The sequence below is a fragment of the Rousettus aegyptiacus genome, unplaced genomic scaffold (assembly GCF_014176215.1).
Source record: "Rousettus aegyptiacus isolate mRouAeg1 unplaced genomic scaffold, mRouAeg1.p scaffold_m13_p_6, whole genome shotgun sequence".
Classification (NCBI taxonomy): Eukaryota; Metazoa; Chordata; class Mammalia; order Chiroptera; family Pteropodidae; genus Rousettus; species Rousettus aegyptiacus.
In genome coordinates this window covers 89,474,770-89,498,900 of record NW_023416309.1, presented here as the reverse complement: position 1 = coordinate 89,498,900, position 24,131 = coordinate 89,474,770, and the positions used below count along the sequence as shown (strand labels likewise).

Genomic DNA, 24,131 nt, shown 5'->3' with positions numbered 1-24,131 from the left:
CAACGCTTTACCTGAGCCCGAGATTTCCTCCCCTTCTCCCAGACATCTAATTCATATCTCTGTCTGCCACCTGGATGTTACACCATCGCCTCTAACTCAGTACATTAAGAGCTGAAGCTCTCTTCCCCCCAACCTTACTGTTAGTGATGCTGTTCTTCTGGTCACTCAGGTTTGTAACCTTGGAATCTCTGCCTCTAACTGGAACGGCTGCTGAAAGACCAAAGCCTCTCTGACATGTCTCCTCTTCCCTCCCTCCCTGCCCACTCCCGAAGCCACATTCTTTATTATCATATCTGGCAAATCTTCCTTTGACCCGACACTGCTTTCATGTTACTTCTCTGCTCAAACTTGCTTATATCCAGCTGAACTCTTCTGTGTAGTCACTGAGGCCACCATGATCAGATTCCATCCTATCTGTTCAAACCTGTTTCCCATTATTCTTTAAAAGAATAATAAAAGCACCTATCATATATATTACAAATGAGTTTTGCATTCGTTACCTCAATTCTCACAATACTAACTGGAAGCCAAAGTAGCAGTGATTATCCCTATTATGTACTCTGAGAGACATGACAGGCACAAGGTCATGACGATAAACAATGGAGTAACCAGAACTAGCACTCAGACCTTCAGACATGCCTTGTGCAAACTTTACTGTAACCTGGATGCGTGCCTTCCTGGGCTTCAGCTCAGCAAACCCAGAGGGAGGGTCTGCTCGTCAAAGGCTATGTGTAATGCTTCAGTGGATACAAATAAGAACTTCTGCCCTTGTTTACCCTCCAAAGTAAAAAAGAATAGTTACGTCTCTGGAATGGAAGAGCTGGGTAAATCATGCAGGAGTACAGTGGACCAGGTATGCCAACTGCAGTGAAGTGTGGGAGTGCAGCCTGGAAGAGGCTCGAGAAAGGGTCGAGACTTGAATGTGAGGTAGAACTTCTGAGATACCCTTTGAAAAGGACAGTGAAGGTATGGTTTCTAAAGACCATGGTGGCAGGGAGGGTGCTCCTGGCAGACGCAGCAGCACACACACTTCAAATCCCACCTACACTTCAAGGCTCTGCGTGCAGTACTAATTCCTAGACTAGTCCAGAGCTCTGACTCTCTACCATGCTTTTATATCATAATTTAAAAAGAATTCCTATTAATCGTATTGTTTTGAAAGTCACTCTTATCTTTCCAACTAGATTTTAAGCTCTTTAAAGGCAAGAATGAGGTCACACAACCATTCTCTCCAAACAATAGGGACTGGACCTAATGGCTTTTGCCAAAGCCCTGGGAAGAGCTCTCTCAATTCTCCAAGTAAGCTTCGCAACCTTTCATTGTGTTTTGATCACACCTGAAGTTTTGTTATATGGGATAGTCTCTCCGCCTTCTACCAAGCTTAGGCCTTCCTCATGAGGGTCCCTGTCTGGTTTAACAAGATCAGAATGTACTGGCAAGGGCGTGGGGAAAAAGGCATTTGCATACACTGCTGGTGGGAGTATAATTTAGCAGTTTCTAAGGAAGATAATGCCCCTGCTAGGAATACACCCCACCAGGTACACCAGCCTACTTGCAGCACAAGATAATATAGAAATGACACTTTTGTCAGCTGGGCAGTGATTAAATCATTATACATCCACACAAAAGATCTATGAGACATAGTGAGGGGAAAAACAAGGTACAGAACAGAGTCCATAGTGTCCCCATGTATATGCACAAAATATTTCTGGAAATAAAATGGTGATAGTAGTGGCTTTGGGGAAAGGAAAATGGGTGGCTGGTGCACAGGGGCAGAAGGAACTGGCTTTTCACCTTTAAATTTTGAACCATGTGTATGTATAATTCTTTTAAGAATTATGCTGTCATATTTTTTAAATCTCTTTATCCTTATGGCAAATAAACTGACTTTTAAACCTCAGATACATAAGATTTTGAGAAGTAATGAGTGATCCCCGGTTGTTTCTCTGAGAATGGAATGTCCCCTCTACCTGCTAAGTCCTCCCAGGCTCAGGTCCGGTACTTGGAACCCAATGGTGGCCTAATATTGTTGAATGGGTGAAATTTACTTTCCCATCTGAAAGTAAAACCTTCTCCAAACAAGAGGAATTGTAAAACAGTGATAAAGGGGTTGGGTGGGGAGAAGGAGCACGGCTGAGAATTATTTTTGCTTCACGTACTCATTTACCCTCCATTATTTGAGTTCCCATGTGCAAGGAGGTGCACAGGCTGTGAGATGTATGCCCCACCCTTGGTCCACCAGGAGACAGAAGAGACTGTACAGAAAAAACAAAGGATACGAGAGCTACATGAGTTTTAAAATAAGGGATTTATGAAGCAGGTTATTACTAGTAGCTGAAAACTACTGGCTTGATCACAAATACAAACGCTATGATCTCAGAGGGATATTTCATTTATTTAATAAAAGATTTGGAAATTAAGAATACAGTACAATTGATAAGGACTTGAAAGCACACCTTCACACCAGGGAAGCATGTGGACGCTGGTGGAAAGCATCATCTAAATTAGCTGGACCCCTCTTGGCAATCCAGTTACCTAAGAGATGTCATCTGGATTCGGTCTTTAGCTGGATGTAATCATTCATCCAACAAATCTTTACTGACCAGCCTCTTATGTTCAGACCTATGCTCATTGTCTCTAGCACAGTCAACCCATGAGATTATAGTTTTGGCTTTTGGCTATCAATAGTTCTTACTGCAAGCCCAAGTCAACTTGGCCTCTCAAGTTGAAGATCAACAGTTCCATAGCAAAAAGTACAAACATTACTTGCAGACAGGAACAGTTGACCAAGGGACGACATTGTATGTGCAAGTAAAAGTCTGACAGATCCAGAGAAGAGGAACATACCAGAGACTCAAGTGTAGCCAGCCAACGTTAACACTGAAATGCAAGCAAACCTACTCAGAACGAGTCCCATTCAAATAATACTTAGAAAGGTTTCCTCATGCTATTTACAATTTTAAAGTAAATTTAATTTAAAAGCAGCTAGGGAATTCTTTATTTAATACCGTTGTAACATCAAAGTTCACATAACTGCTTCTTTCAATCCACGATACTGAGCTTTATGACGGCCTAGGGATAGGAACTAAAAGAAGGCAAACAAAATGCCTTAGAGATCCAGAAACATTTACACAGCTCAACTGTTAAAAACAGTTCAACATTCATCTGGTGAACATGGTTTGGGTGTGAGAACACACAGCACACAAATTCTTCAGGGAGGTGAGAGACCTTTTGGCGGTTCCTCAGGTGACTCCGAAAACTGGTCCTGTGCAACTTCTTTCAGAGGCTGTTTTTTTTCCAACACAGTTTGGGATTTGACAACTGTGGGTTCAGATTTCCAGGCAATATGACCACCTTCCTGTTGCTTAGAAGACCGGACATAAGTACGTCACACATATGATATCATTTTCGCTCAAGTAATTGGCTGAAGCTACATGACTTAAGCACATTCTATCACTGAGTCAAAATTTTAAGGCTAATGTTTCAGGTTAAATTCTATTGTAACGAACAATAAATATGATTTTTAAAAATCTCCACAGAAGCACAATTTCAAAAGCCCGAATGACAACTCACTTGTTCTAAGTCTATATCATTACCACAAAATTCCAGTACATTCCAGCTAAGAGTATTTGACCTGGAGTTTAGGAACATTAACCAAGGTTGGGGAAAGAAAATCAAGTCTTCCTTTAACCTCTGACAAATAGAAAACCAAGCCTAAAAACAATTTTAATAAGAAAATACTCACAGCTCTTGCTTCTCCTACTCGTCTTAAAATGACACCTTCAGCCAATAAAGCCTTCCCTGTTTCCACAAATAACTTCTCTTCATCTGTTTCTCCAAGTTTCTGCAGCTCAATGTACTTCTCCACAAACCTGAAATTCCGAAGTCACATCTTAGGCCTGTATACTGAGAGATCTCAAGACAGGCTGTTACACAGTGTCAAGCATTCCTTTGACAGATCTTCCCAGAGGAACATTTTTTTTTCCTCAAGTGGAATTCAACAAAACTCTTCAAACTGCTAACTAAATCCTTTAAAAAAAAAAAAAAAAAAATCACCCTGGACTTATAAAATGGCTTACCGTTGACAGGTAGACTTGAAGTTTGGATTAAACAGATCAAACGCTTTTTGACCAGATCCATAAGCTGAATAAAATTTCCTGGGAAATGCAAAGAACACACATAAATCTCCAATTATAGATCATAGCCAAGAATAGAAAGAAGAATAACTGCTAGGCCCTGAAAAGTTAAGTATAACATGACCTACATAGCTCGAGGATAAGATTTTTGTTTTTTATTTTTAAATAAGTAATTCATGCATTTATCGAATGTTACACAAAGGTAGCCAGTGAAAAGTATTACTCCTCACCTCTGCACCCCAATATCTTCACCCAGTTCCTTTCCCAGGAAGTAGCACTAACCAGTTTCTTGTGTATCCATCAGTAATATTCTAAAATACAAATATACATGCATCTATCATTCCGTCTCCAGCCACAATGTTTAACCCCAAGGATATTAACACTACTCTACATCTTGCTTCTTACTTTTCTTAGAGATCATTTCAAATCAGTGCATGTAGATTGTTTCCACTCCTTAGCTACTCTAGACGGTGCTGCAAGATTACTTTTATGTGTGTGTGTGTGTGTGTTTTTTTAACTGAACTATGCAAATGTCTGTGGAATAAATTCATAAGAGTGGTATTGTAGGGTCAAGGTATGTGTATTTGTAATTTGGCCTTCCAAATTGCCAAAATGCTTTCCTCAGCAGCTGTGCCAATTTACACTCATACCAGTAATGTATGAGAGTGCTTATTTTCCTAAAACTTGATTAAATTATATTTTCCAATGTTTTGATCTTTGTCGTTTTGATAGGTGAAAAATTATAATTCATGGTACTCTTGCTTTTCTTATGAAATACATTGAACATCTTATCATAGTTTTAAAAAGAAAACTGAATCTCCTTTTCTGTGACCTGTCCACATTCTTTGTCAATTTCTCCATTTGATGGTCTTCTTCTTCTTGACTTATAAGCAAACCTTATAGCAGTATAAATAGAAAATTAGCCCTTTGTCATACATGTTGCAAATCTTCTTCCCAATATGTCAGCTGACTTTTGATTTTGCTTATAGTAATTTTTTTGTATAGAAAATTTTAATATTTTCTTTTATGGCTTCTAGGTTTTATGTCATTCTTAAAAAGGCCTTTATCACTCAGACTATTTTTAAAATTCTCCCATGTTTTCTTCCAGTGCTTTTATGGTTTCATTATTTGCATTTAGGTTCTGATCATCTAGAATTAATTTTGTTATGAGTTCTTGAAAATATAAAAGACCTCCCCAAAAAAGCTATAACAGTTCAAAAAACTATTTAAATACAAGGTGTTATTATTTTGGCATTAATAGTAATGAGACCTATAAAATATTCCACCTTGTCCAATGACCTATCACCTAGTTCTAACTGCTATCCACAAAGAAGTACAAATGATTTCAATGTATAAATGAACCTTGAAAGCATTGTGACCAAGTGCATGTAAGGGACTTGAGCAGAAAAGTGCTGAAAAAGTATTGAATGGCCCTGAAGATCTTGTGTCCTACCCTGATTTCTTCCAAATAGAGCAAGAACATACTTGTTCTCCAAACATGAGGGAGTGCTATGGGGGAAAAAAAGAAAAAAAAAAGATCCCTCGAATGAAAGGGCCTGGACCGCGACAAAGAATAAATGCCGTTTTCTCATATCCAGGAATAGGGGTAAGGATAAAGAATATATATTGACTTCAATTAGACACAATCTCGGACCTTAACATTTATAGAAAAGGAACCACACAAGTTCTAGTACTAAACACTAACTGATATAAGCATTTGAAGGAGAGGGCTTTGTCAGTAAACTCCCAGTGAGTTAACCTCCTTAAGCCTCAGAATCATCAAAACTAAAATGGAGAGGATACCTATGTTGCAGGATTAGAGTAAGGCCTAAATGAGGTGTTTGTTAAGTGCTTACCGTTGTGCCTGCTGCAAAACAGATAAGACAGGATCAGGTAGAGGGAATTGCAATGATCAGTCAATTGCTGGGCTCCAGATTCTATTTCTCAGAACTTCTGTTTCTCTCACATGGGACAGGACACTGATTCCTACATTTGGCTAGGTTTACAAGACTTTCTCCACAGGGTAAGCCCTGATGCAATTCCTATTTAAGTTAGGTTACCGGACTGCCAGCTAAACCTTTCTGCACTTCTGCTCCCTCTGGTCCACCATATGGGCTTCACACTCACGCTCTAATCCGATCCTCATGGTAGAAGATGTCCTGGATGGGAGCTTTGGATTTGCCATATCGCAAGCGGGGCCTTTGGAAGACCGGCTCCCTCAGCGGTGGAAAGGCATCATATATGTCAAACCAGAGGGGCTTCTCCTTCAACACCCCAGCCCGAATCAGGTCCCGCGTCCTTAAGGAAAGAAGGAAAAGAACAAATGTCGGTCAGTTACAACGGCCTGTCTAAGCCCCTGAATCAGTCTAGCCACACCTGGGACGTCAACGGGATCACCGAGTCCGCAAGACAGAAAGAGAAGGAGGGCAGAAGAGGGGTGTTTCCCGCCTACAGTAAGATATTTCCATGCTGTAAACCAACCTAACAATGCTTCGCAGTTAAGTCCTTCAATCTTATATCGGCCCCGCCCGGCCCCATTCAAGGAAATTGCGAAGACGGTCCAGCCAAACCCACCAGCCTCTTCCTTCCTCTTCCTAAAGAATTGCACTCGGAGAGGGCGAGAGGTGCAATCTTGAACGTGAGAAAAGAAATTCAAGGGGTGAGGTTGTCAAGCACAACTGTTCCGTGGCAGGAGAGAGCACCAGAGGGCTCCGACACTGCACGCCGGAGCATGCGTAGCTCTGCTCACACCACCCAAGAAAGGGTGGGACACGCTAAGAGCCCCCCGCCCGGGGGAGGCGCCGTCGGCCCACCGCGGCTCCGAGCACGCACCGCGTGAAAATGCTGCCCACGGTCTCCAGCCGGCTCCCCGCCATGGCCGCGCCTCTGACCCAGCACGAGCGGTGACCGCCGGAACCGGAAGCGCCGGCGGCCGGCACAAGGGGCGCAAGTTGCTAGCCGAGCCGAGGATCTCGGTGCTTACTCCGCCGCCCCTACGGGAGAACAGAGCCAGACGGAAGCAAAGGATCGGCCGAATTGCTGCGCTCCTCGTCTACTTACCAGGTTCAGCCAGGAGCATTCGAGAGCCGAGCCGAAAGGGAGGGAGGGAGCCACCGCCCGGCAGAAGCAACAAATGACCGATCAGCCGGGCAGAGGCAATAAGTGACCGATCTAGGGCAGGAGTATATTGTGGTGGGTGCTTTACCTTTTCTGGCCTGAGTCAGTTCCTCTCGAGAAGGTGGGGCCGCGCGGAGGGAAGATGACGGAGAGGGAGGAGGGAGGCGCAGCCCCTGTCCTCGGGGGGCCAACCAGGTCACCAACGCTAGGCCCCGGCTGCGCTTAATCTTGGTTGGAGTCACAGACTACGAAGAAGGAAACCGAGGCCTGGGGGGAGGGCGGGGGGGGGCAGTCACTTGCCCAGGGTCACACTGGAGCCCAAGCCCCCGTTGCGACGTCTCTCGCTGTTGAGCACTCCCCTTTAAACCCTCGGGTCCTGGAGCGCCACCTGCATCCGCTCTAATAGAGATGCTGCCGGGAGGCGTCGCTGGCTAGCTCATCCTTGGAGCTTGAAAAGTAAAAGTGTCCGGAACAAATTCCGAGAAAGAAACTCAAAAATCTGGGAAAGTAATCTCTTAGAGTTACCTTTTGGCCCAATAATCATACTTCGAGTAAATTAGAAATTAAAACACAATTTCGTAAGGATATTTGTGCAAGAATTGGCTTTGCAGCATTGCATCATTGTAGCGGCAAGAAAAAGTCCATCGCAGCTAAATGTCTGGAAATGTACGGTTCGTATATTCTGTGGAATCCTATGCTGCTATTAAAATAAATTAGTTAGATCCATGTGTATTTAGCTAGGTGGATGCCCATGAGTTAAATGGAAAAAGAAGTTGCAGAGAAACACCTTTCATGAGATCCTTACCTGTTAAAAGAAAAAAGAAAATATACACTATATATTTGTGTTTGTATAAGGATAGAAACTTGTGGGAAAACACATAAGGCTGTGAACATTGTTTATCTCCAATGAAATTGCAGGAGGGGAAGAAAGAATTTTTTCTCTATTTATCTTTCAGAGTTTGACCTGTAAAGAGTTTTTTTTATATTTGAACTTTTTAATCCAATGAAATGTTTTGAATCACATGCACACAAAATGTCTCCCGGGATCCCATTATCTTTGTCAGCAAGAAAGAACACCAAATCATCCAAGAGTTCTGCTCTGTGGGAGGCTGGTGAGGAGGAGGAAAGGAATGTGTGATGAACAGTTACTGCTTGTTGGAGTTGTCTCACTGAATCCACACATCTACCTACAAGGTGGCTGTTATTATCTTCTTTATAGATTAGAAAGTGAGGCCCCAGGGGATTAAGTAAGTAACTTGTCTGATAGGTAACCACAGGGCCAAACTTCCAGCCCAGCCTGGGCCCTTTTCAGAACACCACAGTGCCTCCTTAACTATGCCTCAGGCTGGAGACAGGTGGACAGAGTGATGAGTGGACAGAGTAGATAAGGCAGAACTGACCCCAGGAGCAAGGGACAGGGTGATTTGAGGCCCAGAAATAAACTGAAAGGTGAGTGCCACTGCTGTGTTGAGGCCCTGGGGAATAGGAGAGAGATACAGAGCACACACAGCTCTGGCCAGTGGGCCAAGTGTGGAGTCTCCAGTCTTCCTATCCTAGGAAGGTCTAGAAGATTGCTCTAGGGAGAGCAAACATGCTCGCAGCTAAATATAATCTTCCTAGGCCTCATAACAAGTTTCTAATTCTGTCCAAGTCAGAGCTAGTTGCCAGCCCAGACCACAGACACACTTCCCTTCTCCCACTTGGGGCTGCCCCTATAGGTCACTGCAGTTACCACTAAAGAATTAGAAGGGTTTATTCTAAATTCAGGGAGGGGAGCCAAAGACCCAAACTCTTAATGGAGGAGGAATTGCAAGACAGGAGTTTTCTCTCTAGATCTTAGGGAAGTTCCTTCCTCTTTTGAGCCTTTAAAGTTTCCTCTCCAGTATCATATCTAATGCTTTTGTGGCTGAGAGCAGAATGTTGGTGGTTAAAGTAGAGGACTATGGAGATGTGGGAACAAGATGGATTGGAAACCCCCTGAGCCTAAAACAGGAAGAGCAGACCCCAGAGAGTGCTCATTCATAATATAGAAGGAAGCTGTCGGACTGGCATTGGAGACTTTCTTTCTTCTCTTTCTTCTCACTACAGCTTCTCAAGCCTGCAAGGAGCTGATAGACTCATGCAGGTGCATTGCACCAGGAACCTGGATTATCTCATTCAATTGTTCAGTCACCTGATGTATTGTCCTGACAATTGTACAGATAAGGAAATAGAGCTTGTAAATTCTCCAAAAGGCCATATTCCTTCCACTATGACATTCGGCCCCATTTTAGTCCCACTGCATCACACGATAGATATGCCCACTAATCGTGTCATCTTGGGCAAGTTACATAACTTTACAAGCCTCCGTTTCCCCACATGTTAAAATGCGAATGACAGAATCAGCTATCAGCATGGGTTGTACAAGAGTAAAAGTAATTGTTCTTGTAAAGCACTAATTGCAGCACACATAGTGAGTCCTCATAATTTACAAGTCCGATGGCTGTCACAGCATCACTATTGCTGTTGCGTCCTGTAAACCACTGATTGTCACCTGATACTGCAGCATTTTGATTTTATTTCATAGATTGCCTTATTGTTTTATTTTCTTGTTAAGTAATCCATTCGTCCCACAAATATTTAAGCGTCTGTCTAACCCTTTGGTGAATCCTAGGGAAGCTGACTGTCCAGTGGGGGAGATAGAGAGGCAAATTCATAATTGAGAAGTTATATACTGAATAGCTTATAGAATTGTATTAGTTTGCTAGGGCTGCAATAACAAAATACCATGGACTGGATGACTTAAACAACAGAAACTTATTTTTCTCCCAATTCTGTAGGCTAGAAGTCCAAGATCAAGGCATTGGCAGGGTTGGCTTTTTCTGAGGCCTCTCTCCTTGGCTTGTAGATGGCTGTCTTCTCCCTGTGTCTTCACAGGGTCTTTCCTTCATACATGCCTGTCTTCTTATCATACCAGTCATATTGGACTCAGGCTCAACCTAATGACCTCATTTTAACTTAAAAAATTCTTTAAAGACTATCTCCAAATACAGACATGACCTGAGGTACTGGGGGTTAAGACTTCAGCATGAATTTTAGAGGGATGTCATTCAGCCCTTAACACTGATTGATAAGCACTTGTGCTGAGTAGCTTCAATTTGCCCATCCACATCTACATGCACTCTCTGCCATTTTCCCCCCTGCTCTGTGCCCCAGGAAGCTGACTTTCATCGACTGCACCCTCGGCCCCTTGCCCTGTGCTTCCAGTCAAGTTCCAGTTGGTGCTACCAACGGAAGGCATTGGCAGGGGACAGGAAGGAAGGAGGAGAGTGAAGTCATTCTCTGTTCCTCTGCCTCCCTCTCTGCACGGCATCAGGTGACCTCTTCGAACAGCCCTCTCACCAGATTCCAGTCACTGTTCTCTCCCTTGCCCTTTGGGCTTAGACACAGCAAACTGTGCCCCTCTGTTACTGGCCTTGAGGTCTAGGCCATCCCTTGTGGCTTCCATACACTCAACCCACATCTTTGTAATTAATTCCCTTAAATAAAGCCCAACAGTTTGTCAGACAAAAAGAGGAAAAGCACCCCCAATAGCAGAACAACTTTTTAAGTGAAAATCCCAGCATATTGATGAAATCATTACTCCTGCTATTCACCTTTGGCAGAGAGCTAGGATCAGGGGGGAATCAGCTGTTGATTTAAAAGAAGAGGAAAGTAGTAATATCTAGTCAATGCACAGTACAAGGAGCAGGAGGACAGAGGGCAAGGAGGGAGGTGTTCAGGGAGGTGGGAGTGCCATCTCTCACCTCCAGGCTCCTGCGTGCACATACTCAGCCAGACTGGATGAATGTGCCCCCAGGACCTACTCCCGCCTTCCGTAGTCTTAAGTCCCTCAAAATTTGGTGTAGTAACTGTTTACTTGTCTGAGTCTGTCTAACTGAGCCTCTCTGAGGGCAGGAACGAGGGCTCTGTCTGCCTCCCACAACCAGCCTGGTGCTTGGCCCTTAGCTGGCTCTTAGAAAGTCTTCTAGTGAACAAAGCCAATTTAGGACAAATGAGGACACAGCCATGTCATCCCGCCTTTGCTGCCTGCTCACATCCAGCCCTCCTTCCTGAAGGCCTTCCCCTGGATATACCCCTAGGGAAAAAGCTATGGTCATTTCCAGTTCTGGCTGTCCTCTGTGCCTCACTGATGGATAGATCCCTTTTACAAACCTCTGGACATCAGCTTTGTCATCCGTAAAATGGGCATAATTGTAGCACCCACCATATAGCTTTGTTGTCAGGAGTCAGTGGGCTTATACTTGAAGAGTACTTAGAACAGCGCTAGTGTAGTAACAGTGTAGTAACTGTATAGTAACAGTCTAGTAAGTGTAGTAACTGTAGCAATAGTGGAGTAACTGCTCAGTAAATAGGAGTGACGATAATGGTTTCTGACCATTCTATGCTTAAGAACAATAAATCACAATGTATTGAATCACACCTACAATTAAATCACACCTAACAATTTGCAAGGCATTTTCATGGGACTGCCCATTTATTTCTTCGGCAGACAGCAGCTCAGTCCCCAAGGAGAATTGAGTTCTGGCAAAGGAAAGAGAAGCACTTTACCCCTATACCTGCCCTGGGAGGTCTGTATGATTTGGCTTCTTTTGTAGTCAAGGAAACGGGAGCCCTGTAGGCCTGGAGCAACACTCTGGTCTTTTATTATTGGGAAATGAAGATTCTGACTCCATAGATCTGGAGCGAGGCCTAAAACTCTGCGTTTCTAACGAGCTTCCAGGTTGATGTCAACAACCACAGACCACACTTGGAATAGCAAGGTTATAGCGAAGCAAGTTCGTGTTGAGTTTGTACTGAGTTTCACAGCACCTCACTTCAGAGTCCCTAGAATAATCCTCTTGATCTGATAAGAAATTGGGACCCTTTACTCTCTAGAAATGACAGGCAGGGTAAATGCTGGTTTTGTGGGGCCTAATGTTTATACAACCTTAGTGGCTCTTTAAAGTGCAAAAGTCTCTGTTTTGCAAATTTTACAAAACACGCCCCTCTGGCCTGGGGCCAAGCAGGTGCTCTCTTCCTCCTGGGAAAATGGCGATTGGCCTCTCAGGGGCCAGCAACTGCCATTTCTGAGATAACCACCAGGTGGCAGTAGATTTACACAGCCTCTTCAACCCCTTCCTTGTCTCCAGAAATTTCCAAATCTTCCTCCAGCTGGCCCAGCCAGTTAATCCAACAAATTAATCTAGGCTGTGATAATGGGCAAAAGGAGTTCATGTGCTTCTCTCTCAGAATATTTGCTATTTAGTGGAAATACTAAGAGATTGTTTTTAAAACCATTTAAAGAATGCTAATAGGTGAGTTCCAGGCATACTATTGGATCAGGTATCGCTATGGTGATGTTTTTTAGAAGGTGGCCCTTTCTGAGCTCCCATTTCTGCAGGGGTTCTGGGTCTTACCACTTGTTTTCCCCATCCCAATATATAGCTTGGTGTTTAGGCACCAGTTCTAGTGTTCAGCTGCGTGAGTTCAAATCCAGGTACCACCACTTACTGAGGGTGATGTTGAGTAAGGACCTTAAGGATTCTGTGCCTCGTTTTATAATCTGTGAAATAGGAATAATCATACTAATTTCATACAATAGTTGTGGGAAATAGGTAAAATGACATTTACCGCACCCTAGAAAGGTGACTAAACATACAGAAGGACTCACAAGCGGCTTTCACTTTGTCATCCCACACCTACCCTACCTTCTTCAAACCAAGTTCTTTCGTCTTTCCTTCAGTGTTAACGCCCTGTCAGCTGCCTGTTCGTGAGAACAGAGGGATGACTGAGATCCAGTGTGGTAATAACCAGGCTAGTTCTTCTGGATACAGCATTCTGCAGACCTATGCCATCTTCTCAGGTTGGGACTGAGCCCTGGAGACAGCAAAGCATACGAGAGGGGGCGGGGCACTGCCTGGACCGGGCTCCAGATAGCCGGGCTCAGCATTTTTGCAGGAGTTAAATCTGTATCACCTTATAAATACCAAGAGCCCAGGATTTGCAGATGAGCATGGTGTCTGAAGGTAGATGGCTAGGACGGTTATCTGGCCCAGCCCAACTCCTTCCTAGGTCCTATACACACTGTTCAACAGGGAGGGACTCATCATGGAGCAGGGTCTTCATCTTCTGCACTCCTGTTGAACCTGGTAATATTTGCCTTCTCTCCCTACACCCTCCTCTCTGGTTCCAATCACTATCAGTCTCATCTATACAAATAGGCAAAATGGTGAATGTTTCTCAAACTTTGCCACACGTTAGAATCACCTCAGGAGCGTTTACAATCTGATTTCCAAGCTAAATCCCAAACCAATTAAACCAGAATCTCTGGGAATGGGACCCTAAGCATCAGAGATGATTCCAGTGTACAGCAGTTTGAGAACCAGTGTTCTACTGTTTCTCAAGCCTTAATGTGCATATAAGTCATCTAACAAGCTCCCTATGATTCAGTTGCTGCTGGTCCACAGACCAAACTTTGAGTAGCAAGGCTGTAGAACACACGAGCATATATCAGAACCCTCTGGAGGGCTTGTTAAAATATACCCCCGGTTGAGATGCAGGAGATCTAGGATGGGGCCCAATAACATGCATTTCTGACAAGCTCCCAGGTAATGTCAGTGCTGCTGTCCGCAGAGCACACTGGGGAGCAGGGGTATAGAGGATGGAACACAGGTTTTAGTGTCAGGCAGCCCTGGACCATTTCTGGCTTCACAGCTTGCTAGCTCTGTGATCTGTATAAGTTACTTAACCTTTCTGAATTGTTATTGCATCATCTGCAAAGTAGCCATTATTAAGCAAGATTAATTCAGCTAATATGAAACACCTAACAGACTGTTTTGTGTGCTGGTCCTCAAACTTGACTGCAAACCTGAATTACTGGAGGAACTTTAAAAGAAACCAACCATGGATGTTGATTTAATTAATCAGGATCCTGAGCATCAGGATTTTTTTTTTTCCCCCAAGCTACTCAGGTTCTTATACTGTGCAGCCAATACTAGGTACCAGCCTGGCACCGTGGCTCCCAAACTTTAGTTCAGTGGTCCCCAACCTTTTTGGCACCAGGGTCCAGTGCTCCAATGAAAATCTGATGCCTTGATGATCTGAGGGGAGCTGAGGTGGTGATGCTAGCGCTGGGAAGCGGCTGCAAACAGATGAAGCTTCGCTCACCCATCCACCGCTCACTTCCTCCTGTGCAGCCCATTTCTTAACAGGGCCCTCAGGGCCCAATACCAGTCCAAGGCCAGGGGGTTGGGGACCCCTGGGTAGGAGGATAATCCTGGTCTGCCTAGATCGAAATCGCACATCTAGAGCATCACCAGCTGTCTCAGGTATGCCAATTTATAAGCTGACCTCGGTCAAACTGTGGGTGTCAGGACAACTTCTTTGTAGGGAGGACAGGAGGAACCTGCGTGTTTGTCCTAAAGGAAAGAGTTAAGCCACTGAGCTCAAACCTGGTATCTGGGGGAAGAGTGGTAGCCTTGGCCTGGGTGACCCCGAGCCCAGAAACAAGCTGTGTGGGTGGAACCAACAAGGAGGCTTTGGGATTCAACACAAGAACTTTTAGACCTTGAGAACTGCCCTATGTGAAAAGGGCACCAGCTTCCTCTTTTGGCAGTGAGTTCCTTGGTGTGGGAGGTAGTCCAGCTGAGCTGGGGAGTAAGGGACAACTAGAGACAGTCGAACTGGGACATCTCTGCAGACATCTCTGAAGTCTGAGATTGCACATCCATCCAGCCTCCAGTCGTTACTCCAGAAGCCTTCTGTTTATTTAGGGAGGTGACCTGCTGCAGCTTTAGAGGCTGGCTTTCCAGTCTGCATTTCCTTTGCCTATTAGCAAGCAGTTTGTTTTCCTAGGGTAAACGGGAAGGCGACCATGCTGAGCAAAGCTGGCAGGTCAGCAGGGTGGCGGAGGGGGCAGCAGGTGTCACCTCCCGAGTGCATTGCAGAGAGGGCTGAGGTCTTGGGCGTCACATGCTGCGGTTTAGGGGGGGCGGGAGAGGCAGGTGGCTCATGGGTTAGACGCGGGGCTCGAGGGGCCAAACCCTACCCAGGGGAGAGAAGAGAGAAGGTCCAGCCCATGCTGCAGGCCACATCAGAGCACCAAGAGAACACCAAGTCTTTATTACAGGAATTCCTATGAAACAGCCCCAAGAAAAAACCCACACATAAGAGAAAAAAAATCCACTAACAAAGCAACACACAGACGTGGGGCTGGGACTTCCCCGCGGTGCACCCGGTCCAGGGCCACAGCCCGGAGGCCCCCCTCCCCCCACCTCTAACCCAGAGGGGTCAGACCCTGCTGGAGCTTGGGCTGAGGGCCCGGGGCGAAGGCGGGGGAGGGGGCTCCTCGGAGGCACTGCCTGGCCGCAGGGCACAGCGGAGGGCAGCCGGTCCCAGCTATAGAGCCACCCGCGCGCTTCCAAACTTGGTCACGCGCAGAGGCAGTAGCGCATCCGACCCCTCCCGCCCGGGCCAGGCCAGGCCTTCCGCCAGCACCGTGGGGTGGGGGGTGGGAAGAGGTGCAATGGCAGTGTCGCCTCGCCGGCCCTGAGCGCTCTCCACGCCCTCATTATGTCGGGGTGACTTGAGGCCACCAGGGCCCCGCCAAGGCTTGGTTCCCACTCTCTGCCCAGCGGTTGGGCTGGTTCCACACTCTGGCCCGGGCCGGGCGGGGCGGGGCGGGGTGGGGCCGGGGAGCGCGGAAGCCTCGGGCTGCTCAGGCTTACAGGATCTCCAGGGAGGTCAGCATGGTCCTATCCCGATGGTGTGGCCAGAGAGACTAGGCAGTCTCTCTCCCATTGGCAGTGGTTGGTGCCAGGTAAGGTTTGTAGAACCAGAGTCTCCTCTTGACCATTCACTTACTCCATCTTGGCAGGGGGTACCCAAGAATCCCTTCTGGCCCAGGTGCTCCCACCCAGGCTGGCAGCCTCTTCACCTTGTTCCACAGGCCTGTACCTTCTCAAGGGTCACTTCAGAACCGGCTGCTGTATACCCTTGGCTATAACAGAACTTCTAGTCCAGCTCTAGAGTCAGAGCCCCTGTGAGATCCCACTGTTGAGACTGCAGGGTCCCATCCAAAACTGGCTTTTGTTTTCTGTCAAAGTACAGACTACCCCTGCCTAGCCAGAGTCCTCCAGCTCCGGGGGCGGGTGGGCCACCCTCCCCATCACTGCTGGGGGCCATGCCAGCCCCTAACAAAGGCAGCCTAAGGGGCTGTGCAGGTCAGCAGCCCCAGGAAAAAGGTGGGATGCAGGAGGCCATGGAAATAAACTCAAGGTGCCCAGCAGGGAGATGGGGGCGGGGGGGGGGGGGGGGAGGGGGCGGGGTGGGAGGCTGCAGGTAGAGGATCAGGGTTGTTTTGTTTGTTTTGTTTATAAGAAGGGAAGTTGGATCCTGCATTTCCACTCATTGCCCATAGAACATCCTGGCTACAAAAGGGGCCCTGGTTGGCTGTTGCACCCCAACCCCAGGTCCTTCCTCCAATCACAGCAACTCCGAAGTTCTAAGTCCCACGGAAAGTGGCAGTGGCTGGGCTGGGCTGTGGCCGGAGAATCACTGGGCCTTGGTACTCAAGCACCATCTGTCTGGCCGCAGCTGTGCTCTTCAGCTGGGGGCCAGTTTTGTTCTCTGGCTGCCTCCACCAGGTCAGGTCATCTCCAGCGAGGAGGAACTGCACGCATCTGGTAAGGAAAAGGGACAGGAGGAGTCTTTTTCAACGGAGCTTGATGGTCTTCCATCACTAGTTTGTCGAGAGATGGTTTCGGGCAGAAGCTACCAAAGACAGGAGACTCTCTCCTTCCCCCTGGGACTCTGTGTCAGCCTTGGAATTCTGCCTGGGGTCACGCGTGCGTGTGCGCACACACACACGCACACTCTAAACTCCTAGAAACGTTTTGATTTGCAGAACAGCAGGGACTCTGGCAGCTAGAGATGGAGTAGGGGGCTGGAATTCTGGTGGAAGCTGCTGAATGGGAAGGGGTGAGCGGGAGGAAGTACCCAGCCCATTCTATCTATGATACAGTAGTAGCTCAGGTGAGCCAGACTAAAGGCACCTATGGCAGGAGAAAAGTAAATTGGGACTAGAATTAGGTGGGCCCCACTCACAGCATAAGTTCCTAAGCCTTTCGTACTCAGAAGACCCACTCAGAGAGCAAGGGAGAAATGGAAGTAAAGTGAACAGAACAGGGGCAGTGAAGAGCCTAGGGGTTATTAACCAGGTGATGAGAGTCTGTCTACCAGGGCAGTGATGAAAGAAATGAGAAATGAAATGGGGAAGTCAGGAGGAAAGACCGTCTGGCCATCAGTGAGTTGAAATCCAGGGTTAGAATGACAATCACGGGCACAGCTGGGGATACGGAGCAGACAGGGATGACTGACCGAGGTGGGGATTCAGATTTTGGAGGCAACTGCACAAAATTATTACTCAGTGCCAGAGAGAGTCAGGAGTGAGAAGACTTCAAGGGACATCAAGGGCAGAGCTACCTGGGATTGAGGGAATGGGAGGAGTAACGGGAACCTGAAAAGCACCCAGAGAATAAAGACAAGAGAAAGAAAGCCCAGGATTCTGGGGCCATAGGAGCCAAGGGGAAGCAGTTTCAAGAAAGATGCTGGGCACGGCATGCAGGAGAGAGCGCCAGAGGACGGGACAGGAAAAGGCCCTGCGCCTGCCAGGTGACATTCTCGAGTCAGTCTGAGGGTGGCAGGAGGGACTGCCAGCCTGCAAACGGGTGAAACTTTTTTGCAAGTTGGGTGATGAAGGAAAATGTTGATGACTCTCGGTTTCTAAGACGGGGAGGAGGAAGAGAATGTAGGTAGACTTGAGAAAGGAGCTAGAAAGGGAAAACCGGGAAGACTCGGGAGAGAAATAAATAATGGGCAAGGTCATGATGCTGAGGTAGCTTTGGGCTGCACACATCGCCCCTGAGGACCCACAGGATAGAGATGGCAGCAACACCGAGTGGGAGTGAGGGCCCTTCCCCTGGCTGGCTTTATTTGAGCTTTCCAGAGAAATGGGAAGTGTGGGTGCAAATCTGTGGGTGAAGAAAGCCTGAGAACAAAAGGGGTCAACGAGAGGTGACGTGAAGGCCAGCCGCAGAGGCTGAGGGGAGCGGGCACTTGTACTGTTCCTGGCTGTGTCCTCTGCGAGCCGATTTACCTCACCTCCATGACAACTATCTTCAGGGTAGCAAGTATTTCTTTACAGTCTGAAACAGGGCCATACCTGCCACACCGTCAGCTCAAGAAAGCCTTGTAGATGCTGACCACTGGGACCAGGACAACAGCTGCAGGGAGGGCGGGCAGGCAGCTTCCTGATGGGGGCAGGGGCTGGGAGAGTGATGGGAGTGACCTGGAGGAGGTGTTGACATTCCCTGTTTTCTCAGGAAGAGAGGAGGAAAAGCAGCCTGGGGGCCAGGGCTCCAGCCAGAAACCGAGCTGTCCTGAAAGGGGCAGTTTTCCTCTTCTGGTTGTGGCAGATCCTGCACCACCTGACCCAGGCAGGCAGTGGGAGAGTCCCATGTGTGTTCGGCTGGGCTGAGGCCATCATGGCTTTTCTTAAATCATCCTCATAGGGGGCTGTGTGTGTCCAGGACTGTTTTCTCAACGAGGCTGTAAGCTATTCAGGGTGTAAGCTGATTTTTTTTCCCCTGTTCTCAGCATCTGGTTTAGGCCGGTGTGGTTATCTTTTGTCAAATGAATAAATAACCATGAAAAAGAAATGCAAAAGACTAATTCCCAGGCAGAAGCCCAAATCCTCTGCCACAGCAATGAGGGAAGAAACCCAGGGCCTGCACTATCCAGTCTCCTGAGCCCAATGCCTCTGGACCCCTGGGAAGAGAGGTGGGATGAGGGGAGTGGCAGCCCCGACCTTGGACAGTCCCTGGGCAGCAGTGGCTCCAGGCCTTACCTCTTACTGTCCTTCCCTTAGGGCTTCCTCCACCTTGGACACCTCCTGCCGCCTTCCCCGGAAGTCTTCATCTGAAAAGCAGAGGGAAGCTGCCTCATCCTCCACCCTGCAGGGCTAGCTCAGACAAGTCCCCCAGGCTGGGCAACAGTGTCTTTGTTTTCTTCAGCACATGCTGGTCCCTGGGGGGCGACGTGTGGGTCTGGTGAGAAGGCAGCAGGGCACGGTACAAGGTTAGGACACCTGACTGCCAGCCTGGCTCCATGACTGAGCTCCAAGACCTCGGACACGGTCTTCCCTCAGTTTCCTCGCCTATAAAGTGGGATGGGGAATTCGGACTACCCAGATGACCTCCAAGGCTCTCCAAACCCTTGTTTCTGGATATCTCCTGACCACAGAAGGGTCCTCTGCTCTGAGGCATAGGTATCAAGGCTTGGCTACAGGCCCGATAAGGTATGAGGCAGCATCTTCTGGTCCATGTGGCCTTTGGGAGGGACTGGATCAATGAATGCTGAAAGGCCTCTGGGCCCAGAAACTGAACCTGCCCCAAGCTTATTCTCAAGTTGAGGTCCCTCTGTGTAGGTAGGCCTGTCTTCCCCCTCACACCCCAGAGAAGAGAATACTCCCCAGAAAAAAACACCTGGCACTTTATGCTGCAGGTGGAGATCTAGGTGGAGATGCAGCTCAAGTTCCCTTTCAGGAGTGGAAGGAAGGGAGAGGCAATATGGTCCAAGTGGAAGGGCCCATTTCTTTGGGACACCTGCCCACCAACCCTTGATGTGTCCCTGGGTCCACCATGAAACGCCCAGGCCCTCCTCTGCAGGGCCACTGACCACAGGCAGCTTAGAGCTCAAGCTTCCCCACCCTCCGTGCCTCACCACAGGTGTGGCCCTCCACGTCGTCCAGGAGATTGGCAGTGGACGCAGCAGCCCCCAGCCTACCCAGCCGTTCAGGAAAACTGATGAGTGGCCGCCGCCATTGTCCTCCCACTCCCTGTCCCCAGCCTTCCACCACCCATGCCAAGCTCAGGAGGCTTCTACCACACCAGCCCTATCCCCCCGACACTCCCCAGGACCTCACCCAGGCTCCTTTTCTTCGAGTCACCTGAGCAGCCAGGCCCTGACTACTAGCTAGCTCCCATCCTGGGGACAGAGAAGTGACTTTCTCCCTGTTCTCCTTTGGCTGTTCAGCTTCTCATGTCCTAGGTCCTGTCTGACATGAATGGATGGGATCTTGGATGGTTAAACATATGGAAAACCTTATTTTTACTCCAGGGACTGAAAGTGAGAAGCCAGGGCCAACGTGCTTTATATGAGGAGGCAGAAAGATCTGAGGATCAGTGCAACTAGAGAAATTAGGCAAAGGTTTGCTGAATTCAAAGGAAGAATCGAGTTTGCTCCCAAGATGCAGATTACTCCAGACAAAAAGTACAAATGCTGGAGGACAACTTCTGAGCCTGCAGCAGGAAGATGTCAGACGCTGGCCTTCTCCCCAAGCCTGGTCATGGTGGTCAAGACTGGAACGGAGAGATGGGACAGCAGGTTGGCAGCAGGGCTCATGGAGAAAGGAGGGCCACAGACCCAGGTCCCACTCCTGGAGGAGGGTATAGCCTTGGGGAGCCCAGCCCAGGGTCTCAGTGCCCCTAGCACCCACTGCCCCCACCCAGTGCCAGGCCAGAAAGGATACGACTGATGCTTCAGCAAGTGTTTCCTCTTTGACTTCCTCATCTTGGTCTTCTCTGAGAAGGCCCTGGCCAGTTCAAACAGCTTCCTCCGGGTGGCTGGGGGCAGAGAGACTTGTAAGCCGGCAGCCAGAGCACCAGGTAGCTGCCCACCAGGGCTCAGGAGGAGGCTGGGGCAGGCCCCCACCCCCGCCAGGGCTGGAGGCAGGTGGGCAGGCTGGCGTGAGAGCGCAGGGAGCCAGAGAGGTGATGACAGGCTGGCGCCTTGGGGGAGTGAAGCTGCCATCCTGGGTCGGCCTGCAGGGGCAGCACAGGCCACTGCAAACCAGATCAGGGACAGCTGGCAGCCCCGAGATCCGGGTACTCCGCCGCTGAGACAAACAGCAATGCATCTTGGCTTTCTTTCCCGCCGCCTACCTCCATCCCCCTTGCCGCCTCCAGAGTTGGTTCTGGGATTTCCGTGACTAATCCCAGATTTTCCCTGAAATGGAGCCTGAAAGGATGGCAGCCTCATTCACACATGGTGCTGTGTCTGCGGGGTGGGGAGGGGCAGGCGAGCACTGGCTGGCAGGATTTTGTGGGAAGAGGTCGTCAACCTCGCAGGCCTCCCACCTGCAGAAAGCGGGTTTAGCAATGCCTGCCCCCACCCCCACCCAGTCAGGCCCGGCCACTAAAACTCGGGGGAGGGAGGTACAGCACGTCATTTTTCTGCAGACAGCTGGCTCAAGAGGATTTAAAAACTTAATTTGTATCCAGACTCAGCTGCACAGAGAAATGAGGGAAGAAGACCGAGGGAGCTAGCCTGTGATTAAAATGTCACTTGGGTTCACCAAGAGTCAACGGCATTACAAATTCTGGGTGGCTCCCTCCCTCCCGTGGGGCCACAGGGCCTGTCTTAGAAGAGCTAGACGGGGGACATGCGCTGGACTCACATTTTCCCATGTGTTTCAACTTGTCCCTGAATAAGGCATCTTCAGACACAGTGGAGTTGGTGTCACTGACTCCTGGAAGGAGGAGACACTTCTGAGGGCCGGCCAGAGAGGAACGGCGGCTGCCCAAGGCCCCAGGGGGGCAGGATGGGGCTGCCCTGAAGGACAGGGGTTCAGCCCAACCCTGCTATCTGAGGAAGGAGGTGAAGAGCAGGCTTCTTCTGTAACTAGGAAACGGTTTAGAGCAAGGACGACACTTGTGGTTCAAGGAGCATGTCCTTCCCCACCCCGCGCCTGGCTTTCCTCCTCTGTAAAAAGAGGGACGGTCCTGTGGCCTGCTGTACGTGAGGAGAACCTGCTCCCAACTGTCTTGCTTCTTGGACCAACTCCACGTCCGTGAAGTCACGTTGGCAGCTTGAAATCAGCTGTGGTTGGGATTTTTTTATGCCGTACAAGTCACCAGACATTGCACACCTGGCCTTATCTCGCAACCCAACTGGCTGCTGAACATTCACCAGCAAGTGGTCTGCCTGCCTGTGTCCCCCAGGGTGTGAGAGCGAATGAGGTAACGGAAGGAAGGTGCAGGGCACAGAGGCATTCACCCGTGATGGCTCCTGTCCCCTTCCCTCCAGGGTCAGCCCCCTCCATAATTCCCCCCAGATGTGGAGTTGCTGAATCGTTATAGACAATGAACAGGAATGAGAATGGGGCGGGTACCAATGTCAGAACCCAGTTGGCCACCCAGAGTCTCCCCACTTACTCAGCACCCACTTGGGTTTCTTACTGCCCTTCTAAAGTCCATGCTGTCTACCCTGCAGCTCGGCTAATCCTGAGTCACCTTGTTTGCTAAGTCCCCTGTGAGTCATTCTGATCCATCTCAGCGGCCCTGGTGTCTATGGTTAATTCAGGATCAAGGACAGAGGCTGCCGTTAAAACCCTCAGCTGCACATCTGGTGGGGCCTAAGCTCCCAGCCTATTGCTTATGAATCAGTTCCATGGGATTTTCTCTCTTCGAGCTGGGACAGCTGAGCTCTCCATCCTTCTGTTTCCCTGTCCCCTCTCCACAGTACGATATAAGATCTGTTTCGGGCAGAAGCTGCTGGTTCTGTCTCTGAGGAGGGCAGCCTGTGCGTGTATGTGGAGGGCTCTGGCTGATGAGGGGCCACTATGCCACACATAGATGCAGAGTCCAGGTGTCGAGTGTTGAACCAGGGCCCCTGGGCCTCTCTGCCCCATGTTCCTAGCTTGACCCTCGTCCATGCATCCCAGCAGGCTCCTGGCCACCCCTGGCCTTCCTTCAGCTGGCGGATTCCTTCCCAGATGGATCCTGCCCTGCTCCTCGCCATGCGCTTGCTGTATTCAACAAGTGTGTCCTCAGCTTTGCTGGTTTGCTCTGCTGTTTCTTGGATATATTTCTATAAGCTCCCCTGGGGCCAAGGCCAAACCTCATAAGTCTCTAAGTCCTCCCTCTTTCCCCCATCCTCACATGGTACGTTATGTGGGGCGGCGTGTCCCCTTCTTGCCAAAGCTCCAGGCACCTCTGAGGAGTTCAGCCAGCCTGTTAGCCAGCCCCAGCTGTGGGCTCCAGCAGCCTCTGGATGGGTAAGAACCCAGGACTGCTAAGAAGGGGAGCCATCTCATTCCACGGTGAGTGCAGTGGTGGAGCCACACCCTCCCCACCCGCCCATGTCCTCACTCTACCCCCAACTCCAGGAACACAAAGCACGGCTTGGCTATGAGCCCCTGTGCCCTCCAGGCCTCTCTCCCAGGAAAGCACGGTTACCTGGAGCGGGAGAGGGAAAGCCAAAGTCACTTCCCACAGCCACACTGCTTGATTTGGATTTCTGGGACTCGTATTTCAATCGATCTGGAAAAGGACCACATATCAGTCAGGGAAGGTAGCGCCCGGGCTGAGATGCAGGTGGTCGCTGGAAGTGAAACCCCCAGGCATGCCTACGAGTACACACGAAGTGCGTACACACGAAGTGTGTGCACACAATGTCTGCGGGCTCTCAAAGAACCAGAGGCCACAGAAACACTTTCCCTGACAAGCACTGGAATGGCAGAATGGCAGAATTAGTAGGACCCTGAGTGATCATATAGTTCGACCCCCTTCATTTAAAAGGAGAGGCCCCAAGACCCCCAGTGCTTTTGCTACAGAGCTGGGGCTAACCTTGGGCCTCTGTCTCAGCCCAGCCTTCTCTCTATACATCTTGCCCCTCCCCCATGACGAGCTGTCAGTCTGTCTCTGTCTCTCTTTGTCTCTCTCTCTCTCTCACACACACACACACACACACACACACACACACATGTAGCCACTGTGACCAGCACAAGGCAGATGTCCC

General features: G+C 48.8%; 2 protein-coding genes and 1 pseudogene across 5 annotated transcripts in view; all 3 read right to left on the bottom strand.

The window, feature by feature from the left end:
- Positions 1–2,289: 2,289 nt before the first annotated feature.
- On the bottom strand, positions 2,290–7,515 carry MRPS23 (mitochondrial ribosomal protein S23). Of its 2 annotated transcripts, none has more exons than XM_016130845.2 (6): positions 7,342–7,515; positions 6,969–7,129; positions 6,264–6,434; positions 4,080–4,157; positions 3,746–3,872; positions 2,290–3,358 (listed from the first exon to the last, which is right to left on the bottom strand). In XM_016130845.2, exons 2-6 carry the CDS (start codon positions 7,010–7,012, stop codon positions 3,212–3,214), a joined length of 567 nt encoding a protein of 188 aa, XP_015986331.2. In that variant the 5' UTR covers positions 7,013–7,129; positions 7,342–7,515; the 3' UTR covers positions 2,290–3,211. The 2 variants fall into 2 exon arrangements, with proteins under 2 accessions (XP_015986331.2, XP_015986329.2); XM_016130843.2 differs by having other exon boundaries at positions 2,290–3,364; positions 7,342–7,503.
- A 6,779-nt stretch (positions 7,516–14,294) lies between these two features.
- On the bottom strand, positions 14,295–18,440 carry LOC118603931 (annotated as a pseudogene).
- CUEDC1 (CUE domain containing 1) overlaps positions 16,628–24,131 on the bottom strand; it is a 73,330-nt gene continuing 65,826 nt past the window's right edge. For 2 of the 3 annotated variants that reach the window (XM_016130840.2, XM_036222306.1), the window contains exons 6-11: positions 23,570–23,653; positions 21,790–21,861; positions 20,863–20,956; positions 20,055–20,113; positions 19,180–19,250; positions 16,628–16,954 (exon numbers count right to left, since the gene is read on the bottom strand). In XM_016130840.2, coding sequence (XP_015986326.2) covers positions 19,183–19,250; positions 20,055–20,113; positions 20,863–20,956; positions 21,790–21,861; positions 23,570–23,653 — 377 coding nt within the window. In that variant the 3' untranslated portion in view covers positions 16,628–16,954; positions 19,180–19,182. Of the gene's footprint in view, positions 16,955–19,179; positions 19,251–20,054; positions 20,114–20,256; positions 20,674–20,862; positions 20,957–21,789; positions 21,862–23,569; positions 23,654–24,131 lie in introns of all 3 variants that reach the window. The other variant, XR_004951292.1, reaches the window with a different exon arrangement.